This window comes from Vigna angularis, chromosome 10 (genome assembly GCF_016808095.1).
Source record: "Vigna angularis cultivar LongXiaoDou No.4 chromosome 10, ASM1680809v1, whole genome shotgun sequence".
NCBI classification, from domain to species: Eukaryota; Viridiplantae; Streptophyta; class Magnoliopsida; order Fabales; family Fabaceae; genus Vigna; species Vigna angularis.
The window spans coordinates 21,592,691-21,618,347 of record NC_068979.1 but is presented as its reverse complement, the minus strand read 5'-3'; the positions used below and the strand labels follow the sequence as shown (position 1 = coordinate 21,618,347).

The window sequence follows — 25,657 nt, the reverse complement described above, 5'->3', positions numbered from 1 at the left end:
TGGAAGAAATCAATTGTATTCACAGTAAACGGTTTGTACAAACAGCACCCAGAGGCCTAACCCTCTTCAACAGGTAAGTACCCGTTAACAATCTAAACAATCAACAACCCATAACTCTTCTAACCAGCCAGTATTAATACAATCTTACACGCTCTCCCCTTAACTGTCCTAGACAGTTAGTTCGTTATAGTCAGTTACACTTATTCCTTCTCTCATACACTAACCACCTTTTCTTATTCCTATCACTCTCCCACCACTGGAACACCTGCACCAGCCTCAGTCAGGTGCAGAAGTGCCTAAAACTGAGTTTTTTTTCCAATGGTGACCCATGTTGACCTGACTCTTGTGTTGGACTTTCTGTACAAATTGGCATTTTCTCTCGGGTAATCGTTTACAGGGGTGTTGTAAACGATTACCACACCCTTTTTTCACCACTCTCAATCATTCCTTGCACAGCTTGCTCCCCCAACTCATGAGGGGTCACCCCACTCTTTTTGGGCTCACATCACATCACCAGCCACCCTCTCCCACCACTGGAACACCTGCACCAGCCTCAGACAGGTGCAGAAGTGCCTAAAACTCATTTTTTTTTTCCAATGGTGACCCATGTTCACCTGACTGAGTACCTGTGTTGGACTTTCTGTACAAATTGGCTATTTCTCTCGGGTAATCATTTACAGGGGTTCTGTAAACGATTACGAGGCCCTTTTTTCACCACTCTCAATCATTCCTTGCACTACTTCGTCCCCCTACTCATCACGGGTCACTCCACACTTCTTGCGTTCACATCAATCACCAACACCCATCTCCCCACTCAGAACTTGATCAAATCCTTCCCATTAATTACCATTAATTTTAGTGAAAATGGTCTCGTACTTTTCAAATCTTTATTATAATGCTGCGTTCATTTTTCAATCACTAATTTTGTCATTATAACAAACACAAACACAAAGTAAAAACTATTCATTTCGAAATCCAACCACTAATCTTATTACAAACACATATTGTACATTGTCAAATAACATTAGGTACATATTTGAACATCTTATACATGTCAAAATTGTCAAATAACATTAGGTACATATTTGAACATCTTATACATGTCAAAATTACATAATTTCTTAGCAATCCTAGACAATGCCGTATAGCTGTAGGGCTTCCATTCTTCTAATGTTGTTGTTGTCCAGGATCTACTCACACACATATTTCTTTCTAATCCCAAGCAGCTCCTCCTGAAACCAACATTTTCCACATTAGAAACCACGACATACAAGAATATTATCAAACACACAGTTCCAACTTACAGTTGTATATTCAGGCATGCTTTTCCCGTTGTATTTTTCATCTCCATCCCAGATTTCCATTGCTTTCAACATTATTACTCCACAATCATGTCTGAAATAATATACCCACAACATCAGATTACTTTTGCCCATATACATCACAATATAATCCGGCAGTACAGTTGAAGAAACTTACAAGTTTGGTTGGGATGGGATATTTGCTTGTTTAACTGTCAAAGGACCAATACTACCTTCCGGTGTATTCATCAGGATGCAAAAAAGTCGTGCCATATTTTCAGCCTACCAGTTAACAAATACAATAAATACTTAAACAATACAGGGTTATGTCATAATCACACGGTAATCAACAATGAAAGATGTTGAATCTTACAACGGCTGTGTCTATCCTTTTGCGGTCTCTAATCCCCTTCCCCAATGAATCAATCACAAAAATCTCCATTGACCTCAATTTCACTGAATAACACCACCAATGATCATCGTGGACAAATGGCAGAAACAACTACAAAAAATATAAACAATTTCAGTAACACATTTACAACCAAAAGTCGACAAAATTTGCAAATTCAAGGTTACTCACAAAGTCCGCTGTGGCTAACTCTTTAAGTCCAAAATGATCGGAACACAAATAACTGTTATAGTTATGAAGCGTGAATACATGGCGATTCTGTGGACGCTTCCTATAATATGTAAGAATATGGTGTTGTGGACAATTTCAAAATCATCAATAAAAAATCAATCAAAAATACTTTCGTCAATCAGAAATATGATACAATATCAAATTTCATTTACCGAGTATAACGGACTAAAATGAATCCTCTTAACAACACCGCACAACCTTTTCTCAAAGTACATAAAGATCGTAGAAGCAAATAACACCACCTACACAATAAAAAAATTTCACATTAATAACATAAACTAAAACATGAAACACAACCAAATGTGACAATACTAACCATGTTATCAACGTATTTCATTGGGGCCAAAGTGTAAATTGAAGTCGTGCTCAAGCTTTGCCCAATTATTTCGCTTACAACCCTAAACATACAAATATTAGTCAATCACAAACAATACATATTCCTCAACCACAACTACAATTCATACCATATACCTGTGTACGTTCATCTCTCTGATGCTGACTGCTGTATACAATTGGTTTACATCAACACTAGTGCTTGGATCACCAACAAAACTCCGCAATGGGGGTATAGCCAATGGCACGACCTCCCGTTCTTCTTCATCAGCATCATCATCTATTTCAATAAAATTGATGTTACCAACAGTATTATCATCCCCTCTTACTTCAGCATCTGCACCTAGGGGGTCATCAACTTCATTTCCATCACCTTCTTCTTCTCCCCCAACGTCAGCATTCTCCTCACCTCCAACTCCATGTCCTTCATCAACTCCACCCCCAACCTCTTCATCAGTGCCACATGCATCTGCTTCATGAAAGATTGGAGTTTGATAAATTTCAAATAACTCCCTAGTCAGAACTCCAATCTTGGCATTCAATGCTCTGATATCTTCGTTGTTTTTCCTCAATCTCTCCTCCGCACCTGCTTCCCATGCCCCGTCATCAGAACTTTCGTCATCATCATCATCTTTGTCAACCTTGGATCCTTCACCCAAGGATCCTTCACTCATTCCTCCGTCATCCATGTTGAAAGCTGCATGGATTTCCGGCCTATGACGATCTTCATTTCGTACATACCACTCCATATTTAACTGCACCAATAGCACACAACAAATTCAGACAAAATACACAATCCATTTTAACATACAAAATTACGAAAAACAAAACACTTACATCTCCGGTCATAAAAATATGTTCAATTTTTTCCGTCCTTGATTTAAACAGGAACCACCTCATTATGCGCGGGAAAAACCGGTGCGAAGGATGACCATGCAAAGAAAGTCTCTCAACCGCCCAAGCCTAAAATATGATAAAATTATTTCATCAAACATAATTCACAATGTTTTGCACTACATCAAAATAGTGAACTACATATCATATTACCTGAAACACTGCCACATTGCCACTGAGAGTGACTGACTGGGGGATACCTGCTCCCATAATTTTCTTCTTACATTTATTTAAATTCTCTACAATATGTTTATGTACACCGGTGCACCAATCATATAGACACAAACGGTCTAACTCGTCTAACACTCCAAAAGGCATGTTACAAACATGCCTTGATTTCCTAGGGAAATAGAAAACAACCAAACAAACTAATATATATAACCTACACACTACATCAACATCAATGTTTTTATCATCAACAATGACATTAAACATGTCCGTCAAGTCCTTCAAACTGATGGTTTTTGATTTGAACATTTCACCAACCAATCCACCAACTACTTCATCAAAGGGAATCTCTAAACCACCTATTTCTAAACCTAAGTGTCGCAACCGGGATCGCGACGGGACGACGATCCGAAAAATAAAAACGAATTTTGAAAAAGAGATTGGAGTCGCCACCATAGTTTATTCTGGAAAACTACGGAAAAACCATAAAACGATAAGGCATGGTCTATTAGAACCAGATTCTTGGTTCGGGAGTCGGTTACGTGTAGGGAAGGTATTAGCACCCTACAACGCCTGCCTTAAGGCAATACCTTTAATTAAATATGCGAATATGGATGTGGTTTTCAAAATGTTTAACTTTCCCTTGAAATAAAACTCGAAAGAACAAACAATATTTTTTAGGTTTTTTAGGCCCGACAAGGATTGACCTTGCTCCTACGTATTCTCATTCAGAATGAGAAATCAGGGTTCCGTAGTTCGTTTCTGAAATTGTTTGAGAAATTTGTTTGGAAATTGTTTAGAAAATTTGATTGGAAAATGATTTTGGATTTTTAGGGAAATGAACCTGACAAGGACTAGCCTTGCTCCTACGTATCTCCACTTTTGATGGAGAATCAAGGATCACGTAGTTCTGGCTAGGAAGATTGTTTGTTGTTTGAAAGTGTTGATTGTTTTTTTTGATTTTTAAAGATTTTATATTTTTTAGTATTTTTTAATGTAATGTTTTTTATTGTTTTGCGTAATGAGCACTAGGCTGATGCGTACGATCGCACGAGCACTCATACGGCTTTTTCTTTGTTTTTTATTGTTTTGCGTAATGAGTACTAGGCTGATGCGTACGATCGCACGAGTACTCATACCGATATTTATATTATTACATGTTTTTTAAAGCTTTATATATATTTATTATTATTATTTTATTTTTATTTGTTTTTGAGAAAAGAATGTGAAAAGGTTTTTTTTTAATATTATTTTATTGGTAATTTTAATATTGTATTTATTTTTTCTTATTTTGTAATTTTTATATGAAACAAACTAGTCTAATAAATATTGTTTTTTGTAATTTTTAATTATGGGAATAATAAAAGCCTAAAACTTATTTTTGTGTGATTTTATGTTTTCAAATTTTTTATTTTATTAAAACAATATTTGCAGCAACGTGGTATATAAAAAAAACTAAGCTATACCATTTTTGGAATCTCCATAAAACAAATGGACCAAAGTCCAAACTCTTTTTCCAGAGTTTCAAAAAAAACGGGTCACGTATTTTATTTATTTCTTTTTTTTAAAATTTCAGATTTGGACCAAGCCCAAATTTCCTTCTCTTTTTCGCAAGATGGGTTAAACCATATACTCTTTCTTCCAAAAACATGGACCGGGCAGGAGCCAAGCCTCTTTTTGTAGGGTAAACTTTGTCAAGACAGAGATCTTCTTTCTTCCCATTCTCGGCAGCCAGCAGCCAGGGGCCGTTTCCCCTTTCCTCCCAAATTCATCTCCTCTCTCCGACGCCGGCAATCCAGGGAGGGATTCACCTCCGCCAGCTTACACGCACGGATCGCCGCCTCCATCGAAGCCGCCAAGCAGGCCGCCACGGGTCACGGCCTCAATCGTAACGGGCTCCCCTTTTTGTCTTCTTCTTGCACGGCCCAGACTTGCCGTCGGTACGCGCGGCTGATGCCGGCAACCGCTCGGACTCCACAACCAACGGGCTGGAATGCTAACAACGATTTTTCTCTTTCGAGTTGGGCTTTATCTTCTTACAGATCCACTTCCGCGAGATGTGGTTCCTTACCGGCACCGTTGATCATCATCGAGATTGGGAATATAATGTTTCTTGCTTGGGGATTTCATTTTGTTGACGATCGGAGATGGCTTCGGTATAGAACGAATGAGGCTGAGGAAATGATTTCCTTCTATTGAAGATGGTGAGAGAAATGGAGAAGGTGAAGTGTGAAGAGAAAATAATGAGTAATGAATGGTTCCGTTAAAAGTGCAGGTGATGAAAGGATGTTGTCGGGTGATGAAAATGGAAGAATTGGTTTTGGAGGGTGTGATTTTGTTGAGTGAATAGGGAAGAGAGTGAGAGTGAATGGACAATAGGAAAATGATGGGTTCTGCTTGTCTGATGCTGCTTGCTTTTATTCACGTGTTTTCTGGGTATAAATGACTGAACACTCAAATTTTATGTTGAGGGAGAACGTCTATATTCTATTGTTACCTTGTGTAGTTTTAATTAACAGGTGAAGTTACAAATGAGGAAAACAATTATGTAGTGATCAAACATCCTTCATACATATCCAGAGAGCATCGTTCATTCATATCCAACATCATTCATTCATATCTAAACACGTAACAGAGGGCATATGTTCACATCAGACAAGGCCAACAGCTTAGATAGAAAAACTTACCTTTGCAGCTTCAAACAAAACTCTTCTCTTTTTTTTATTTTCTTGGATTGGATTTCCTTTCTCTGTCTCTTCTGTAAGGTCTCTTTTTTTTTTTTAGAAAATTGATCCCCCTATCTGTGATCAAACATATTTAAAGGAAAAGGAACTCCAAGCTTGCTGCAGTGCTTCCCACGAGCCCAGATAGATCCTGTCAGACATACTCCTTAATCTGGGATTCTTGTTTTGTCTTTTTTTTGCTTTTTTTTTTTTAGACAACTTTCCAGGAATTCAGAGACACATTCCTGATTCCGGATCTTTGTTTTGGCACATACCATATGAACATTTATCTTTATTTATTTTTTATTATTTTTTTTATTTTTATTTTTCATTATTTTTATTATTATATTTTTATTAAAACAAATAAAGTGCAACTAAATAAAAGACGAACGCCCCACTGCTTGGACGAACGTCTCAAAACAACAAACGGCCGATGACGAATACAAACATCATATAGAACGACCGTTCACTATGGACACAGAGACCGAACGTTAAATTGAGAATAAACCATAAAAACCGAACGTTCAACTAACAAAAGAAAATGACCGAACGCTGGACGAAAATAAGCATCGTACGAACGCTGAAGAGAGACAGGAGACCGAGCGTTCAAATGAGTTTTACAACATCAGGTACGAACGTTCAACACGTCAAAACCGAACGTTATTTGATCAATAAAAACAGTAACGAACGTTATTTGCTGAACGACCAGAGATCATGAGATACTAGGACGAACGCTCAAAACCGAACGCTAGTCATAACTAGTACATCAAGATCGAACGCTCCCTACCTGAGAGAAAGTATTGGTTTGACAAAATTAAAGGACGAACGGTAACACTACATGGCTGAACGAACGAACGCCGGAGGCTGACAATTGCCGAACGTCCATGACACCAAATGGCCGAACGCTTTAGGACGAGCAGCCTAACAGTTGGAAAGGTTGTGGATAACCGAACGGTTGAGGCTGAGGACGAACGTCCAAAACGACTGAAGGGCCGAACGGTCGAATAGTGAACGGTTGAGGATGACCGAACGGTAAAGGCCGAGGACGAACGTCCTGAAAGACCGAGACGAACGTCTGTGATATTATTCAATAAAGAACGAACGTTTGCATGCAGAGGGAAGGAACCGATTGTCAAAATATTCGGAGCAGAGAAGCGAACGGTCCGAAAGGCAGAGGACGAACGGTCCGAAAGGGAGAGGACGGAGCCGAAAGTCAGAGGACGAACGCTCTTGTAGGGGAAGGAGCCGAACGTCAGAGGACGAACGCCCTTACATTTTATTTATTTATTTTTTTTATTTTTTATTTATTTTATTTATTTTTACATTTTTTATTTTACACTCCTGATAAAAATAAAATAAATCTATTAGCCAATCCGGACGAAATTGGGTGTTGACACTAAGCTCATGAACACATCAACAACTCTAAAGGGCACCAACTTTTGACTAACTCTAAAACTGTTATCATTTCCAACCCACCTGCAAACCATAACCTTCAATAATTTTAAATTCACCTCCACAGACCTTTGAATATTCAAACACCACATAAATGGTGTCATCCTAATCCGATCCACATGACACTGTCGGAGTAAACGATTCATTTCAATAATCAACGATGAATCCATCGCGATAAGAAGTCGCCACTACAAAAAAAATGATAAATATTTATTACTAACAAAAATTAATACCATAATTAAATAATATATAAACACAACATTAAAATTTTTCTTACACTTGCTTTTTTCCCTTCCATTGAAACGACCCTAACAAGATAACATTCCACACTCAGTTATATCATTCAACTTAACGAAACGCCAAAAACACAATGTAAAACACAATGCCAGGGCTCGCCCATTTTTACTTACACCAATAAACGTCCGTACTACAGTAAAGATTGAACGACCGACAGAGCGAGAGAGCGAGAGAGCGAGAGACCGTGAGAGCGAGAGAGCGAGAGAGCGTGAGAGCGAGAGAACGAGAGAACGAACGTCTTTCCCACCCTAAACCGCCAAACCCAATTCTTAAAATTTTAACCTGGAAATCCCAAACTACCCCTCGCCCCGTAACCCTTTCTCTGTTTTCATTTCAAATCACTGAGCCAATGAAGCGCTGACACGTGGCGTTGTCAAAACAGTGTTAAAAAAAGGTTTAATCATTCACTAAGTCCCTATTTTCGCATGGAATCTCAATTTCGTCCCTTTCTTTCTGAAAATATCAATTGGGTCCCAATTTTATGAAAATTGCAACAAATCGATCCTTTTCGTTAATTTGGCTGGACGGCGTTAAAAAAATTGATGAGTGAATGCTGAGATGACGAACGAGCGCTCGTCCACCAGCGAACGAGCGCTCGTCCAGCAGCGAACGAGCGCTCGTCCACCAGCGAACGAGCGGTCGACCACCAGAGAACGGACGCTCGTCGACCTCTTACTGCTGGACAACCGTTCGTTCCACACTGGACGACCGTTCGTTCGGTGGTCGAGCGCTCGTTCGCTGCTGGACGAGCGCTCGTTCGCTGCTGGACGAGCGCTCGTTCGCTGCTGGACGAGCGCTCGTTCGCTGCTGGACGAGCGCTCGTTCGCTGCTGGACGAGCGCTCGTTTGTCATCTCAGCATTCACTCATCAATTTTTTTAACGCCGTTTGACACTATTTAACGGAAAGGATCGATTTGTTGCAATTTTCATAAAATTGGGACCCAATTGATATTTTCAGAAAGAAAGGGACGAAAATGAGATTCCATGCGAAAATAGGGACTTAGTGAATGATTAAACCTTAAAAAAACGTTGTCCAAATAACATTTTCCTATGGAAAATGTTATTTGGACAACGAAATTTTGACACATATTTAACAACGCCACGTGTCAGCTCTGCATTGGATAAATAATTTGAAAATAAAACAGAGAAAGGGTTACGGGGTGAGGGGTATTTTGGGATTTCCAGGGTAAAATTTAAAGAATTGGGTTTGGGCGATTTAGGGTGGGAAAGAAGTTCGTTCAACCCTTCCATATTGTGTCTCGCTCTCTCGCTCTGTCGTTCGTCTTCGAAGCTTCCATCTTCGCTGTCGTTGTCTCGCTCTCTCGCTCTATCATTTTTACTTTGTGTTAATCTCACTTATAATGACAAAAGTAGTGATTGAAAAATGAACGCAGCATTATAATAAGAATTTGAAAAGTACGAGACCATTTTCAGTAAAATTAATGGTAATTAATGGGAAGGAGTTGATCAAATTCTGAGTGGGGAGACGGGTGTTGGTCATTGATGTAAACTGTGACATCCCAAAAATACAGTCATAACTATAAATTCAGAAAAATCACATTTAATAATAATCTCAAACAGTTTTCCACTAAAAATTAAAAACGAACGAATGATCAAGGACGAACGTCCTTGAGTACAGTACAACATTAAGGGACGAGCGTGCACAACTGCACGTCCACACAAGAGTTTATAATTTAAAACCGAACGTACAAGAAAATCTGACCGAACGGTTTACACGGTACAAATACTGAACGGTCAAACTTAACAGAAAACGAGTGAGTAGGTCGAACGACCACTCATGCCAACAACTAATAGCAGAGCGTCTCACTGCTCGATCTTCACTTCGACATCAACCAGGTTCTCTTCATTCAACGCATCTTCCAAACGCTCATCTCCCTCTGCTCACATCCACACGGATGATCATTGCAATGACAAGACGAACGTACAAGTACAATGGACAACACAAGGAAAACGAAAGGGTAAGCTTACATAATTTAACTCATGCATCAACATACAATTTCAGGTAAATAATTCAACATACATGCATATTTCAACATACACATTCATTAAATAACGACCCACTTTAATGTATTCACAAATTAAAACTCAACACGACTGACTGTCCGGACTGTATGAACTCTGTGTAGCTTCGGTGTTTGTGCACCCGGGTGATGTAGTAACTGGAACTCTCATCAGCTGCCACCCGAGGTTAATCCTATCTGTCCAAATAATCATCAGGACTAGGACCTCCTGCCGTTCCCACACATGACGTACCCCCTCTACGTGAGGACGAGTACTCACGGAACATCAGGATGAACAACCGGATAAGCTTACCACATTCATACATTATAACTCTTAATAATCAAGTTCTGAGTCGTTCCTCCTTGGAACGCTCTTTCAAAAGTCACAACATTTCCATTCATCTCATATACTCTTCATCATTTACTATTCATCATTTATCATTCATCATTTACTGTTCATCATTCACTATTCATAATTCCTTAGTCATCATTCCATAATCATTTTCATCATTAATAAGGAAGCCATTAAAACGAACGTTCTGTCCCCAATAGGACCGAGGACGAACGCTGTGAGTCGAGACCCAAAAAGGACGCTCGTTCGAATCAAAGAACGAACGGTTTAAGTTCAGAAATGTACAAGTCTGGTACTGTTCACTGGACGAACGCTATTTGTGGAAAATAGTACGAGCACTCAAAATGATACCGAGCACTATTCGGACGAACGCTCAATTCAAAACCGAGCACTATTAGGACGAACGCTCAGTGTGATACCGAGCACTATTTGGACGAACGCTCAATTGGAGACCGAGCACTATTAGGTCGAACGCTCAGTTGGAGACCGAGCACTATTAGGTCGAACGCTCAGTTGGAGACCGAGCACTATTATGAACGAACACTAAACAGAACGAACGTTCAGTATAAGATTAAATACCAATTAGGACGGACGTTCAGTATAGAACCGAACGCCCTTTAGGACGAACGCTGGTGTGAGACCGAACGTTAATAACCTTAAAATAATAGACTGTGATATCGAAGAAGTACGAACGGTAAAATACACTATTACATATGTGCATACAATAGAAGGGCTTTTATCAAAGAATACCAAACACAGTGCTTGGCCGAACGCTCAAGCATAGCCTTTAGACACGAGGACGCTCGTCCTCAACAAGGGATCCTTCCAAATGAACGAATCCCACTTCTACTACTTTATCAGGAAAACCGAACGGTCAAGGACCGTTCAGCAACGAACGTATATATTCATAGGGAAAGTTTCTTAGTCAATTTCTTTTGTATTCCAGTTCATCTTTTGTCATTCATACTCATAGATTTCACACGTTCATATCAACATCAACTTCCACATTTTATACAATCCATGTCATGTAAATTCATACATCTCATTTCACCGAGAAAACGAACGTTCATGCAGTTCAATAAATCAGATATCATGCATTATACACATACCATCAAATAACGAACGTCACATAGCCAATCATAGAAGCATACAACAGTAAAATGACGAGCGTTCATTCATTCATACATCATGCCTTATTTTCTTACAAATAAATAACGAACGTTCACATAGCATACATCATACCAGTTAAATTAAATAAGCTTCCCTTACCTGGAATGAACGAACGTTCACAGGCGCACACAGACGCTCTCTACTCAAATCCTTATCACCAACGCTCGTTAATCCACTATATATGAACGAACGCTCAGAAACCAACCTATATTAGGTCATATACTGTTAGGACGAACGTTCAGAATAATTTGGACGAACGCAATGAGCGAACGCTCGTCAGGCTAAAGAAAAACGAGCGTTCAAATCAACGTGGACGAACGTTCAATTTGTCTAGTGGACGAACGTTCAATTCGTCTTAATTTGGACGAACGTCCAATTTGAAACCAAATTGGATGAACGCGATTCTACAGATTCTGCAGAATCACAGGTTTTCCAGAAAACCTCCATTTTTAACTCTAAAGCTTTTAGATTTCTACAAAAACAGTAAAATTAACTAATCAAAACGCAAAATCTAGCACCCCTTACCTCTTGAAGACTTCCTTTGTGAATTATTTGAGTCTATCTCCTCCAAAACTTTAAAAGTTCTCCACTTCTCCTCTTTCCCAGAACTTGCAGCAAGAACTTCTCCTCTCTCACAAAAATTTGGCAGCAATCATTTCCCCTCCCAGCAGAACCCATAGCTTCCCTTTTTAACTTCCCAAACTCTTCCCTCTTCCCCTCTTCTTCTCTTTCCTTTTCTTGTTTTCTATTGGTTTTGTTTTCAAAGGGGGAAGCAACGTTCACTGTCCCTTTGTGGCAGCGCACGTTCCTTCCTCCCCGTTCTCTCTCTCTTTTTTTTTTTTTTTTTTAATTTACGATTCCTTACATAAACGCAAGAAGTGTGGAGTGACCCGTGATGAGTAGGGGGACGAAGTAGTGCAAGGGATGAGTCAGAGTGTTGAAAAAATGGTCTGGTAATCGTTTACAGAATCCTGGTAAACGATTACCCGAGAGAAAATTGGATTTTGTACATAAAGTCCAACAGGTAGTCAGCCAGGTGAACAGGGGTCACCATTGGAAAAAAAGCTCAGTTTTAGGCAGTTGTGCACCTGTCTGAGGCTGGTCCAGGTGTTTCAGTGGTGGGAGAGGGTGGTTGGTGATGTGATGTGAGTCCAAGGAGTGTGGGGTAACCCCTCATTAGTTGGAGGAGCAAGCTCTGCAAGGGATGACTCAGAGTGTTCAAAAAAGGGTTTGGTAATCGTTTACAGCATCCGTGTAAACGATTACCCGAGACAAAACTGGATTTTGTACAGAAAGTCCAACACAGGTAGTCAGTCAAGTGAACAGGGGTCACCATTGGAAACAAAGCTGAGTTTTAGGCACTTCTGCACCTGTCTGAGGCTGGTCCAGGTGTTTCAGTGGTGGGAGATGGTGGTTGGTGATGTGATGTGAGTCCAAGGAGTGTGGGGTCACCCCTCATCAGTTGGAGGAGCAAGCTCTGCAAGGGATGAGTGAGGGTGTTCAAAAAAGGGTATAGTAATCGTTTACAGCATCCTGGTAAACGATTATCCGAGACAAAACTGGATTTTGTACAGAAAATCCAACACAGGTAGTCAGTCAGGTGAACAGGGGTCACCATTGGAAAAAAAGGTGACTTTTATGCAAATCTGCACCTGTCTGAGGCTGGTACAGGTGTTTCAGTGGTGGGAGAGGGTGGTTGGTGATGTGATGTGAGTCCAAGGACTGTGGGGTGACCCCTCATCAGTTGGAGGAGCAAGCTCTGCAAGGGATGAGTGAGGGTGTTCAAAAAAGGGTATGGTAATCGTTTACAAAATTTTAATTGTTTGGGTACAAAATTTGGATTCAGTTCTTCCATGACAAATAACATCATCAGTGATGCAGGCCAACTAAGATACGATACTGGTGCATGCAAGTCAATACCACTTACTCCAGTTGGAACTTTCTGTACAAGCCATCCACCCTCTCCCACCACTGGAACACCTGCACAAGCCTCAGACAGGTGCAGATTAGCCTAAAAGTCACTTTTTTGTCCAATGGTGACCTGTGTTTATCTGACTGAGTACCTGTGTTGGACTTTCTATACAAATTGGCAATATCTCTCGGGTAATCGTTTACAGGGGTTCTGTAAACGATTACCAGCCCCTTTTTTCAGCAGTCTCACTCATTCCTTGCAAAGCTTGCTCCTCCAACTCATGAGGGGTCTCCCCACCCTCCTTGGACTCACATCACATCACCACCCACCCTCTCCCACCACTGCAACACCTGCACCAGCCTCAGACAGGTGCAGAAGTGCCTAAAAGTCACTTTTTTGTGCAATGGTGACCTGTGTTCATCTGACTGAGTAACTGTGTTGGACTTTCTGTACAAATTGGCAATTTCTCTCGGGTAAACGTTTACAGGGGTGCTGTAAACGATTACCAGAGCCTTTTTTTCTGCAGTCTCACTCATTCCTTGCACTACTTCGTCCCCCTACTCATCACGGGTCACTCCACGCTTCTTGCGTTCACATCAATCACCAACACCCATCTCCCCACTCAGAAATTGATCAAATCCTTCGCATTAATTACCATTAATTTTAGTGAAAATGGTCTCGTACTTTTCAAATCTTTATTATAATGCTGCGTTCATTTTTCAATCACTAATTTTGTCATTATAACAAACACAAACGCAAAGTAAAAACAATTCATTTCGAAATCCAACCACTATTCTTATTACAAACACAACTGTACATTGTCAAATAACATTAGGTACATATTTGAACATCTTATACATGTAAAAATTGTCAAATAACATTAGGTACATATTTGAACATCTTATACATGTCAAAATTTGATAATTTCTTAGCACAGCTTGCTCCTCCAAGTCACGAGGGTCACCCCACACTCCTTGGCCTCACATCACATCACCATCCACCCTCTCCCACCACTGAAACACCTGAACAAGCCTCAGACAGGGGCAGAAGTGCCTAAGAGTCAGTTTTTTTGCCAATGGTGACCTGTGTTCACCTGACTGAGTACCTGTGTTGGACTTTCTGTACAAATTTATTTTCCTTTTCTTCTTAGTTTTCGAATTGTTATCTTTAAAAAAAACATAAAAAAAATTTGTGTTAAAAAAAAAAAATTGTTTAAAGCGTGCAAAATCTTTCCTTTCAATTAAAATTTAATTGTTATGAGATGTACATATATTTATTTTTCATATATTTAAAAAAAAAATAATGTGTTTTGTGTTTTATTTGCTTCGTGATTTTTAGAGTTTTTACTAAATATATATAAAAAAAATCAAAAATTCAAAAAAATTATTTTGCATATTCCTTGATTTTATTTTGACCCTCACTATCTTATTATTTCATACCAATAAAAATTTTCACTTCTGATCTTAATTTTCCTTATTTTCCTTCACTGTAAATAAATTTCTTAGTTATTTCATACTCAGTATTGTTTGAGAATTTGTTTAGACTAAGAAAATATTTCATTCATCAATGCAAAATTACAGTAATGGAAAATTGGAGATTTAACAGATCTGAAAATAAAATTTGCAGTAGATTCATTTGTGAAAATTAAGATGTTCGGGGGTCGATCATTTCTGATCGTTAATATTACAAGCCATATAATAATAAAAAAAAAACATAAAAACATAAAAACATAAAAAAAATTAATTGTTCATATTACATGCCTCATTAATATTCTGGCCACACTTGGCCAATAAAAACATAAAAAAAAAACATTAAAAATGGAAGAATTCTCGAGCTGGTTGTGGTGGTCTAAGGGAGAGCTCCGTTGAGGGAGCTCTGGTTCGGAATGTGAGAAGCATGGGTGGAGGGATTTGTCTCTCATCTCTATCATCGTCAATGATGATCGGAACGGGAAACAGATTCAGCAGCCTCGGTGCCCTCATTATCACCCAGTCGTATTCTTTCAACAAAAAAAAAAAAAAAAAAACTTGTGTTAATAATTGAAGAGGAAAAAAAAATCAATAAAAATTGAGGTGTGATCAGAGTCTTACCGTACATATATAGCGGCAGTTGTGAAAACTGAGTGCCAGTGGGGTCTATCTCCGCTTGCCAACGCCTGACCCGATTGCCGTGGTTGTTGAACCAGCAGTGCACGTTGTATTCGCTGGCATCTCCAAAGATCCTTAGTCGAGATGTGATCTCGACGACTTGCGCTCGGCTTGGGTGTGTGACCCCAAAGTTGTAGATTCTGGTCATCATCTGGGTCTGATCTTCGGTAGGACGCCACCGCTGACTGGTGTATCTCTCTGATTCCATCTCGCTCGTCATCTTTCCTCTACTAGTATTCTAAAAAAATAAAAAAAAATAAAATATAAGAATAAAAAGAACAAAAACATAAAAAAAAGAAAAGCAAAACATAAAAAAAAAGCATAAAAAAAATTAGATTCTTAGTTCTGTGTTTTCTTTATTTGTTCTTGTTTCCCGTTAAATTTATTTTGTCCTGTCAGTCTTTGATGTTTCTGTGTCTTGTCTCAGGTTTGTCCATTTTCCAGTTTTAGGTCCATCAGTTTTGTCCATGTTTAGGTCCAGGTCCTCGCATAGGGTCCTAACGGATCTAGGTCCAGTGTTTTGTCCATTCTTTTTTATTTTAGTTTGATTTTTAGTTGTTTTTAGTGTGAGTAATAATAAACAGAAAACTGGAAAAGCTGAAATTGTAGGAGATGAAAGAAGATAGATCGGGCAGGGGGAGAGGACAAGTATTGCAGAAAAGAAAAAAAAAATACAGAGAGCAGGACAGGATGAAATATAAAGGAAAGCAGGAAGTGGAAAATAATCGGCAGAAGAAAAAAAAAATGAAATGAAAGACTGGAAAGCAGGAAAGCAGGAAAGCAAGAAAGAAAGAAGGTATAATAGCAGAAAAAGCAGTAAAGGGAGGAAAGAAAGGAAAGAAGAAAAGTGATAACGTACATAAAGGAAAGAAGGAAGGTGTCGAGGACTTACCCGGAGAAGTAGGGTTGGCAGAGGAGCTCCTCGCTGATCTCGGACACTTCAGATGGCACGGTGTCAGAGCTTCCTCGCAGATCCAGATGCTCGAGAAGAGAGCAGAGAGAGAAAGAGAGAAGAGAGAAGAGAGGAGAGCAGAGAGAGAGGCTAGGTCAGGAAATGGCGCTCTGACGCTGAGGAGGTACCCTTTTATAGCCAGCTTTCTTTCCACTGTAGCAACAGTTCCGGTCTTTGCCACCGAGACTGTTGTCACAGTACCGGTCTCCTTTTTCAAAAAAAAAAAAAATTAAAAATTATTAGCATCTTCTGATGGGTGTTAGGTGATCTAAACATCTACTGATGGATGTTATCTGACGACATCTACTGATGGGTGTCACTGAAAATTTCTTCCCTTTTTCCTACTTTTTATTGCACTTGTCTAAATTATTTGACTGCTCTGAAATTGATAATCTGATGATTGTTACACACTGAGGACATTGTGTGATTTAAGTGTGGTCTACTGGGGAGAAATTCTGATTTTTCTGTTAGTTTCTGTTAGTATGCATTTTGTGTGTTAAATTTTTTCTATTTTAAGTTATTTTTATCCAGTTTTGTGTGCAATAAATTTTACATTTTTCTCTTGATTTCTGGATTATCTAAGTTGTAGATTTTTCCTTCACTTACTTACTACTTATAGATTGTAATCCTTGCTTTTCTCTACCTGGAAAGATGATTATACGTTTGAGAGGTTGATTTGATTGTGACGAATACCCTGTGTGAGATTTGAGCCACTTAATTTTCTTTCTTGTGTGTGATATGTATCTTGATTGCTTGCACATATGCCTTGGCTTGATTCTTTTTGAAATACTTGATTGATATGCATGTTTAGAAGTGATAAAGGCATTTTTGTTCTTGAGCCTCTTTAGCCAAATAAGCCTACCATGTTATTATCCTTTGATAACCCCTTTGAGCCTATACTGTATATATTTCTTTGTGTTGAAGCTCATACACTGATCCTAAGTGAAAAATAAATGATTACCTTAACCTTAGGAAAGTCTGGAGCTATAGAAATGTTTTGTGAATAAGTGTGGTCTCCTTGGGAATTCTGATGAATTGGCTAGTTGTTTCCTCATCATGTTTTGAAATGATAATTTATATCCTGTTGTGTGAAAAAAAAAAAAAAGAAGACAGGATAAAAAAAAATGATGAGAAAAAGAGAAAAATTGAAAAATAATTTTGTGAATAATGGAGTCGAGAAGAGGATTGAATTAGAGGTTTGGGTGAGATTTCACTGTGTTTACATTTTTTCCCTAGTGCACCTCTATTTCTTCTGAGCTATAGCTACTTATCCAAATTTATCCTCCCCTGTCCTTGGCCCCATTACAACCCAGTAAAGACCTTTTGATCTGAACATGCATATGTTTTAAGTATTGATAATTAGAGACTTGTCAAGTCTGCTTGTGTTTGCTTTCTTGAGTGCATTTAGTGACATTGATTTACCTTGAACACTTGAGAGAAACACTGTAGTGCATCTGTGAGGTTTAGTTATTTTTGAATCACCTCTTGAGCTGATTAATCATTTTGCTGTGTATTGAATTGCTTGGATGATTTCTGTAAGTATCTGCTTTATTTGATTTGTGTTGGATAATTTCTACTTCTTTTATTTGTCCAAGAATTCTTGAGAACTGTGTAAATTTGGTTTATTTTTCTCGTGAATCTTTATTTTCTGTGTGCTGCGTTTTATGTCACCATTCCTGAAAGTCCTTTGAATTATTCCCTGATTTGTGTCTTAATTTTGCCCAGGAGTGCAAAAGACTAAGTGTGGTCTATTTTGATGAATCATTATTTTATTCACTTCATTTAGTTTATTGTGCTAGAATTAATCAGGGAATTGTGCTTAATTGTCCAGTATTTTCCCATTTTACTGAATTGAGCCTAATCCGATCAGAAATTCTTATTTTAATTAATTTGAATTATCTGAAACGAATTATTTACATTATTGAGTGTAGGAAAAATTTTGGAAAATATTTTTGGACATTTAGACTTTCTGTACAAATTCCCAATTTCTCTCGGGTAATCGTTTACAGGGGTGCTGTAAACGATTACCAGTTCCTTTTTGAACACTCTCACTCATTCCTTGCACAGCTTGCTCCTCCAAGTCACGAGGGTCACCCCACACTCCTTGGCCTCACATCACATCACCATCCACCCTCTCCCACCACTGGAACACCTGAACAAGCCTCAGACAGGGGCAGAAGTGCCTAAGAGTCAGTTTTTTTGCCAATGGTGACCTATGTTCACCTGACTGAGTACCTGTGTTGGACTTTCTGTACAAATTTGCAATTCCTCTCGGGTAATCGTTTACAGGGGTGCTGTAAACGATTACCAGTGCTGCGTGAATGTTGTGTCAACTTGTGTGTCTTCGTTTGAGTTCAATTCTTATCCGTTTTGCATGCAATTTTTTTTCATAGTTTCGTCTAGATGTCTATTTTCACGTATAGCTTTTCGTTTGTTAAAATTCGTTTTGTGCTGTTCCCAGTATTTGTTTTACTCTCCTATGTCAGTCCAGTAATTACTGTTTTGAGTGTTCTAAAATGTTTGCATTGTTTGCTTGATGTTTAGTACTTGTGGTGGCTGGAATTGATCATTTGAGGTGCAAGACATGCATTTGGAAACATTCACATAAGCACAACTTTCATGGGAAGAAAGTACTTCATTTATTCAATTTCAAGAAGCATAAAATAGCTTGTAACAATGCACCACACGACCATTCATTTTTGTTGTAGCAAGCATTACATATATTGAAAGGAAAAAAAGGAGGGGACCACTTTGCAAGTGTTCACGGTTTTATTGAGAAGCTTATATGATGATTGGCAAAATAAGTTCAGAAGAGTAGCTTGCATACGTCCAAACCAAATTGAAAAGCAATCCACATGGACAATTATTTTGGCAAAGATGGGAGCCATCACTTAGGATACTTTGGCATAAGGAAATTGTAAAATAAAATTGGGGCCACCACTTATTATAACCTCACGGTTTTATAGCTAGAAGAAAACAAATGTGCTGCCACATTAGAATGAAGTGTACGTGAAAATGGATGGAAAAGAGGGGACCACACGTTGAAATCTCACATCCAAAAAGAAGCTACAAAGTGCTGAATTTTATTCAATGTTTCACGGCTGCAACTCCAACTCCTTTCTTTCAGAATTATTTGAACCAATTGAGGGGACCACCACAAAGTAAAAGAGCTCACGGGTTTCTTCATCCAAGCATAAGCATGCAGAGGAATAGGAAACAAGGATGGTAGGCAGAGAATGCAGAATGTGTCAGAGAGAATTTGCTATAAGATGCAAGCAGCATCAGAGTAGAATTCATTAGATTTTAGGAGTAGGATTTAGGATAGTTAGGAAGCAACTCTCGGTTCCTCTCTTCCTTTCTGAATTTCAATTTCAAACAGTGCCAAAATGTAGTTTTAATTTCTGAAGCTGTGTCACCTTTGCTCGTTCATTTTTAATTGTATTGTTCAAGAATTTTTATTTCAAGTGTTAAATCTTTGATGAATTTCATTTCCAGTTAAATGTTTTCTATTTTTATTTTACCGGTTATGTTTTCCATATCGTTAATTTCAGTCATTACTTTTTACCGTTCAGTTTATTTTCAACGTCGTTTTTACTGTCATTTTCACTGTTGCTTTGGGTAAATTTTATCTACACTGCTGTTATGTTTTCTGCATGTTTATTGTTACAGTATTTTAATTTCAAACATTGTTGAATTTTCCATTTTACGTTTTTCCATTTTTACCGTTCAGTTTTTACCACCGTTAAAACTTGTTTCAGTGTTTTTAAATTCTGTTTTATTTAATCAATTCACAACCCCCCCCCCCCCCACTTCGTGTGTAAAATCTGAGACTGAACCACATAAATTGGTCCTTGAGAGACGACCTAGGAGTCAAATCCTAGTAATATACTGCATTAATTCTTGTATCAAATTTGTATGACCGCGACAGTCGTACCACATACTCTTTTTACAAAATCAAAAGAGGGAGGTAAAATTTTAATTGTAAGCCTTTATGTTGATGATTTGATATATACTGGAAATGATTGGGGCATATGTGATGAATTTAAAAAGTCAATGATGTCAGAGTTTGACATGTCTGATTTAGGAAGAATGAGGTATTTTCTTGGAATAGAGGTTGTGCAAAATTCAAATGGAATTTTTATTTGTCAAAGAAAATATACTCATGAGATACTAGCAAGGTTTGGCATGGAGAATAGCAATGCAGTAAAGAATCCTATTGTCCCAGGTACAAAACTGTCAAAGGATGTTGCAGGGACTAAAATTGATCCAACCATGTTTAAGCAAGTAGTTGGCAGTCTAATGTACTTGACTACTCGTCCAGATATTATGTATGGAGTAAGTTTAATTAGCAGATTCATGTCTTGTCCAACTGAATCACATTGGGTGGCAGCAAAACGCATATTAAGGTACTTAAAAGGTACCACTGAACTGGGCATTTTTTACAAGAAGGGTGGCAGCACAAATGTTGTGGCTTATTCTGACAGTGACTTTGCTGGAGACTTGGATGATCGTAGAAGCACTTCTGGATCTGTGTTTTTACTTGGCTTTGGAGCAGTTTCATGGTCCTCTAAGAAACAACCTATAGTAACATTGTCTACTACTGAGGCTGAGTATATAGCAGCTGCCTCTTGTGCTTGTCAATGTGTTTGGATTAAAAGGATATTGGAGAAGCTTGGCCTTAACGAGCAGAACAGTACGTTAATTCTGTGTGATAACAATTCAACCATACAATTATCCAAGAATCCAGTGTTTCATGGGAAAAGCAAACACATTGATATAAGGTTTCATTTTTTGAGAGATTTGGTGAAGGATGGAGTTGTCAGGATGAGCTATTGCAAATCACAGATTCAAATTGCAGACATTATGACCAAGCCTCTGAAACTGGATCAATTCTTAAAGCTTCGTAGTATGCTTGGCATGATTGAAATTTCAAAATTAAACTAGATGTCATAGCATATAGTTTAAGGGAGGGAATGTTGGTTGGTTTAGGAGATATTTATTTTATGTTAGTCTGTTTCCAGTTTGTTAAAATAAGTTGTGCAATCCTATTTTCTAGGATATGCAGATTAAATCTAGATCAGTTAACCATTCACGTAATTTTAGGATGAAAAATCGTGGGTGGATACAGTCCTTTCAGTCCTTCTTTTTCGGTCAGTTATCTGTATTTTGGCTTTATAAGCCAACTTATGTTTTGTTAATAATAAGAGATTATGCAGCACATACCTTAAGTGAGTATATTATTCTCAGTTAACAGACTGCATTTGCTAAATGTTCTGTTCTTTTAGAAATGTTAGGTATTCACAGGCCTTTCCAATAATTAATATTTACGAAGAACTAGTTTACTATCTTTAATGGGGTCTTCTTTTTTAGAGAGGTCTATTCCATCCACACGATAGATGTTGTGTGATGTTATAAATTAGTAAACCAATATGCAAATACTGGTTGAAACTCACATCAGAGAGCTACTGATGCAGTTTAAGTGGAGACTTATACTCTATCCTAGCTAATTGATCTACCTGTGTGACAAATTACTAGTTCCTTAGTACTAGAAAGTTGTTAAATTAACTTGTTGGTTCCGCAACATTATTGTCTTAGCGTATGTTGCTTTGCGTGATATTCATTAAATCAAACAAGATAATGAGTTTAGTCTCAGCATGGTATCAGTTTCTACACTCTACAACCTCTGATTTTCTTTCTTGCACTTATTCCAGTTTCTTCACTGGTGAATGGAGCCAGCGAATTACCATTCTTGGGTGATTAGGGATAACAAGGTAAGACGGGTGCTGTAAAAAGGTGTGGGTAGGCTGGACATTTAAGCCCGTCAATCTGCATGGGGCATTATAACCTGCAGCCCATTGGCCAAAGTGTGGGTGAGCCTGCCCCTCAACATGCATGACTCTTCTATTGAAGAATTAACTGAATTTTGTCTGTTACAACTAATCTAACATTGTGGTTTAATTCTTTTTATCTATTTCGGGAGGTGTTGCAATTTAGTGATTCTTTCATGTTAACTTTTCATTGCTTAGCGCATGCGGTGGCTTGACAAGGCTTCGGGGAAAAAATTACTTTGTTAGTCTTTAGGGTTTAATAGGTCCTTTCTCTGTCACTTTCCTTCTATCAGTCTATTATTTTTGGTGATGTATGATTTGCTAGATCAGTGAACATTGCTTTTTATGTTATGAAAACTTTCAATTATTGGATTTATAGTTCTAACATGCCTTGCTTTCCCTTTTTGGTTCATTTTTTTTTATGTTTAGGTAAAGTGATAGTTCATGCACTTGATGAAAAGGCCAGAGCTTACTACAATTTGGAGGGTCTTTGGACCCGAGGGACAATTCAAAATGAACCTGATGGGGTAAGTACGAGGCTAGCTTATATTCGTTTTAAGTTGTAAGATAGTTAGATATAGTTTGGGTTTGTTACAGGTTTACTATTTAATCATTTTTTGATTTATAGCTTATATTTACACTGTCATACCTACCAAATTTTTTATTGGTTAATAGTGTAGATAATAGCGCACCAAATAAAACTCAATTTGAAAACCATTAAGTGGAATTCACCATTTCTTACTTCTGTGCCTGCCACCTTAACATTCATTCACTACTTGGATTTATACTATGATGGTATTGCCACACCAAATCTTCCTATGGATTAGGCGTTGTGATTGAGGCCAATTCCTGTACCAGTTTGTGTCAAGAGTAGTTCAAAATGGTACTTTAAGTTATTCTTGGTGGAGGTTTTAGAGCATGCATTTGATGGGTTTTGGGGGCTCGCGCGAGTTATCTGATTAGGCTTATGTTAGTGTATATGGCTTGGTTCAACTAGGCTTGAGCAATTACATAGACATATGTCTTTATTATTTTTATTATGATGATGAATATGTATTCTTGAGATAAATACTGTAGGATGAATGATTCGAATGATCATTTTTCTTTTCACTGATTGTAGGATTTACAGAAAGCTTTGGTGAAGGTTCGTCGAAAAAACAATTCGAAGAAACCAACACAAAAGAATACTTAATTGGTGTCTCAATGTAAACAACCTTTTAAAACTGTAGCTTCTGACTGCATCTGATCTAGACAATTTAGAAGTTTGTATACATATCACGGTTTTCTGATATGTTATTTTAGTTGTTTTAAATACAAATTTTGCTATGGTTGTCTAGCTGCAATGGTAAAGATAGAAAAGAGGTAACATTGAAGGTCTCCATCATCATGTACTCCACTTTTACTTTTGGTGAGTCATGAATCGTTACCGGAGCTGGACTTTTACATCACCTACATAAATATGTGAATTAAAAAACCTGTTTACAAACAGAAAATATATATATTAAACATACATCTCATTCTCCTAGGTGACAAAAATTACTTGAGTTGGAAAATGGCTAAAAAAATGAAATATTTTCAACTTAGAGTGATGAAAACGGAGGAAAGTATATTTTTCAATATAAAAATCAACTTTAACTTTTTTTAACAGTCAGATAATTATCTTTAGAAATGGTTCTAACTTCTGAATTCTTTTTCTGACGAAGTAAATTATTTTGAAAAAATTTCAGCTAATAATTAGAAGTTAATTTTAAATAAAAATGTCAAGAAATTCTATTTCTTAAATACTCTTTTTAATGTATATTAACAACTTTGATGGCGCAAAATTTGGTAATATTTTCTAAATTCTTTTAGAATTTTTAATTTTTTACATTTTAAAATTAGAATTTACAGTTGTAAGTTTAACTGTACTTGCATTCGTAATAAATTTAAAATAATAATATATATATTTTTTACTTATTGTATTTGCACGAGTATTTTTAACAATACATATAAATTAATCAATGAAATAATGTATTATTTCAACTCTTATGAGATAGTGTGACATCCCAAAAATACAGTCATAAACCATATAATTAGAAAATCACTTTTAATAATAATTCAAAACAGTTTTCCAACTAAAAACAAAACCGAACGAACGAACGCTCAAGGACGAACGTCCTTGAGTATAGTCTTAGAATAATAAAGAACGAACGCGCAAAGTCGCACGTCCATACAATAAGGGTTACAAATTAAGGTCGAACGTAAAATAAAAACCTGACTGAACGGTTTACACGGGACAAATACCGAACGGTCTTAACCAAAATGAAAGAAGGAGGTGGTCGAACGACCACTCAATTCAACAACTCCACTACTAGCCGAGCGTCTCATTCTCACTGCTCATTCTTCACTTCAACTTCAACTAAGTTGGCTTCGTCCAGTGCTTCTTCCAAACGCTCGTCTCCCTCTGCTCACATCCACACGGATGATCATTGCAACGACAGGACGGATGTACAAAACGAGACAACACAAGGAAAAACGCAGGGTAAGCTTATGTAATTTAACTCATGCATCAACATACAAATTCATGTAAACAATTCATCACACATGAACACAATTCAACGTACGTACTACATAAAACTCAACACTCGACTGAACGTCCGGACTGTATGAATTCTGCGTAGTCACAGGCGTTCGCGCACCCGAGTGGTGTGGTAACTGGCATCCTCATCAGCTGCAACCCGAGGTTAATCCGTTCCGTCCAAAGTACCCCTAAGGACGAGGATCTCCTGCCGTTCCCACGCATGACGTACCCCATCTACTTGAGGATGAGTACTCACGGAACATCAGGATCGAACACCCAGCATTAACTTCCCACAGTCATACTTTACAAATTCTCAAACTCTCAATCAGGAGTCGTTCCAACCCGGAACGCTCGTTCAAATCCATAATATTCTTTTCATCTCAAATAACATTCATCATTTATTTTTCATCATTCCACAACCGTTTTCATCATTAATAGGATGACCATCAAAAACCGATCGTCTTGCCCTCACCAAGAAAACGAGGACGAACCATGCTGACTGGACCAAAAGGACGCTCGTTAAGAATCGGAGTACGAACGCTCAGTATATGACCGAGCACCATTTTGAGCGAGCGCTCAATCTAAGACCGAGCCCCTATTTAGAACGAGCATTCAGTATAAAACCGAACACCCTTTAGAAAAAACGTTCGGTATAAGACCGAACACCAATTAGAACGAACGTTCGGTATAAGACCGAACACCAATTTGAACGAACGTTCGGTATAAGACCGAACACCAATTAGAACGAGCGCTCAGCATAAAACCGAGAACCCTAAAGGACGAACGCTCAGTTCAGAACCGAGCACCATTAGGACGAACGCTCAGTGTGAGACCGAGCACCAATTAGAGCAAGCGTTCGGTATAAGATTGTCGCAACCGGAATCGCGACGGGACGACGATCCGAAAA

At 38.1% G+C, this 25,657-nt stretch overlaps 1 protein-coding gene across 2 annotated transcripts; it reads right to left on the bottom strand.

The window, feature by feature from the left end:
- Nucleotides 1-990: 990 nt before the first annotated feature.
- On the bottom strand, nucleotides 991-6,301 carry LOC108318939 (uncharacterized). 2 transcript variants are annotated; one of them, XM_052869951.1, is made up of 10 exons: nucleotides 6,024-6,301; nucleotides 3,112-3,237; nucleotides 2,413-3,029; nucleotides 2,258-2,339; nucleotides 2,094-2,183; nucleotides 1,882-1,981; nucleotides 1,675-1,803; nucleotides 1,480-1,583; nucleotides 1,305-1,395; nucleotides 991-1,232 (listed from the first exon to the last, which is right to left on the bottom strand). In XM_052869951.1, the coding sequence occupies exons 2-6, from the start codon at nucleotides 3,172-3,174 to the stop codon at nucleotides 1,943-1,945; spliced, it is 891 nt and encodes a 296-aa protein (XP_052725911.1). In that variant the 5' UTR covers nucleotides 3,175-3,237; nucleotides 6,024-6,301; the 3' UTR covers nucleotides 991-1,232; nucleotides 1,305-1,395; nucleotides 1,480-1,583; nucleotides 1,675-1,803; nucleotides 1,882-1,942. The 2 variants fall into 2 exon arrangements, with proteins under 2 accessions (XP_052725911.1, XP_052725910.1); XM_052869950.1 differs by lacking the exon at nucleotides 6,024-6,301 and adding an exon at nucleotides 3,322-4,569.
- Between the last annotated feature and the right edge of the window lie 19,356 nt (nucleotides 6,302-25,657).

Coding starts and splice junctions, on each gene's coding strand:
- LOC108318939 (XM_052869950.1), bottom strand. CDS start 3,792: ATGGTGGCGACTCCAATCTCTTTTTCAAAATTCGTTTTTATTTTTCGG. Junction 3,238..3,321: donor GCAATGTGGCAGTGTTTCAG/GTAATATGATAT, acceptor ATCATATTTTAG/GCTTGGGCGGTTGAGAGACT. Junction 2,184..2,257: donor TGAAATACGTTGATAACATG/GTTAGTATTGTC, acceptor TTTATTGTGTAG/GTGGTGTTATTTGCTTCTAC.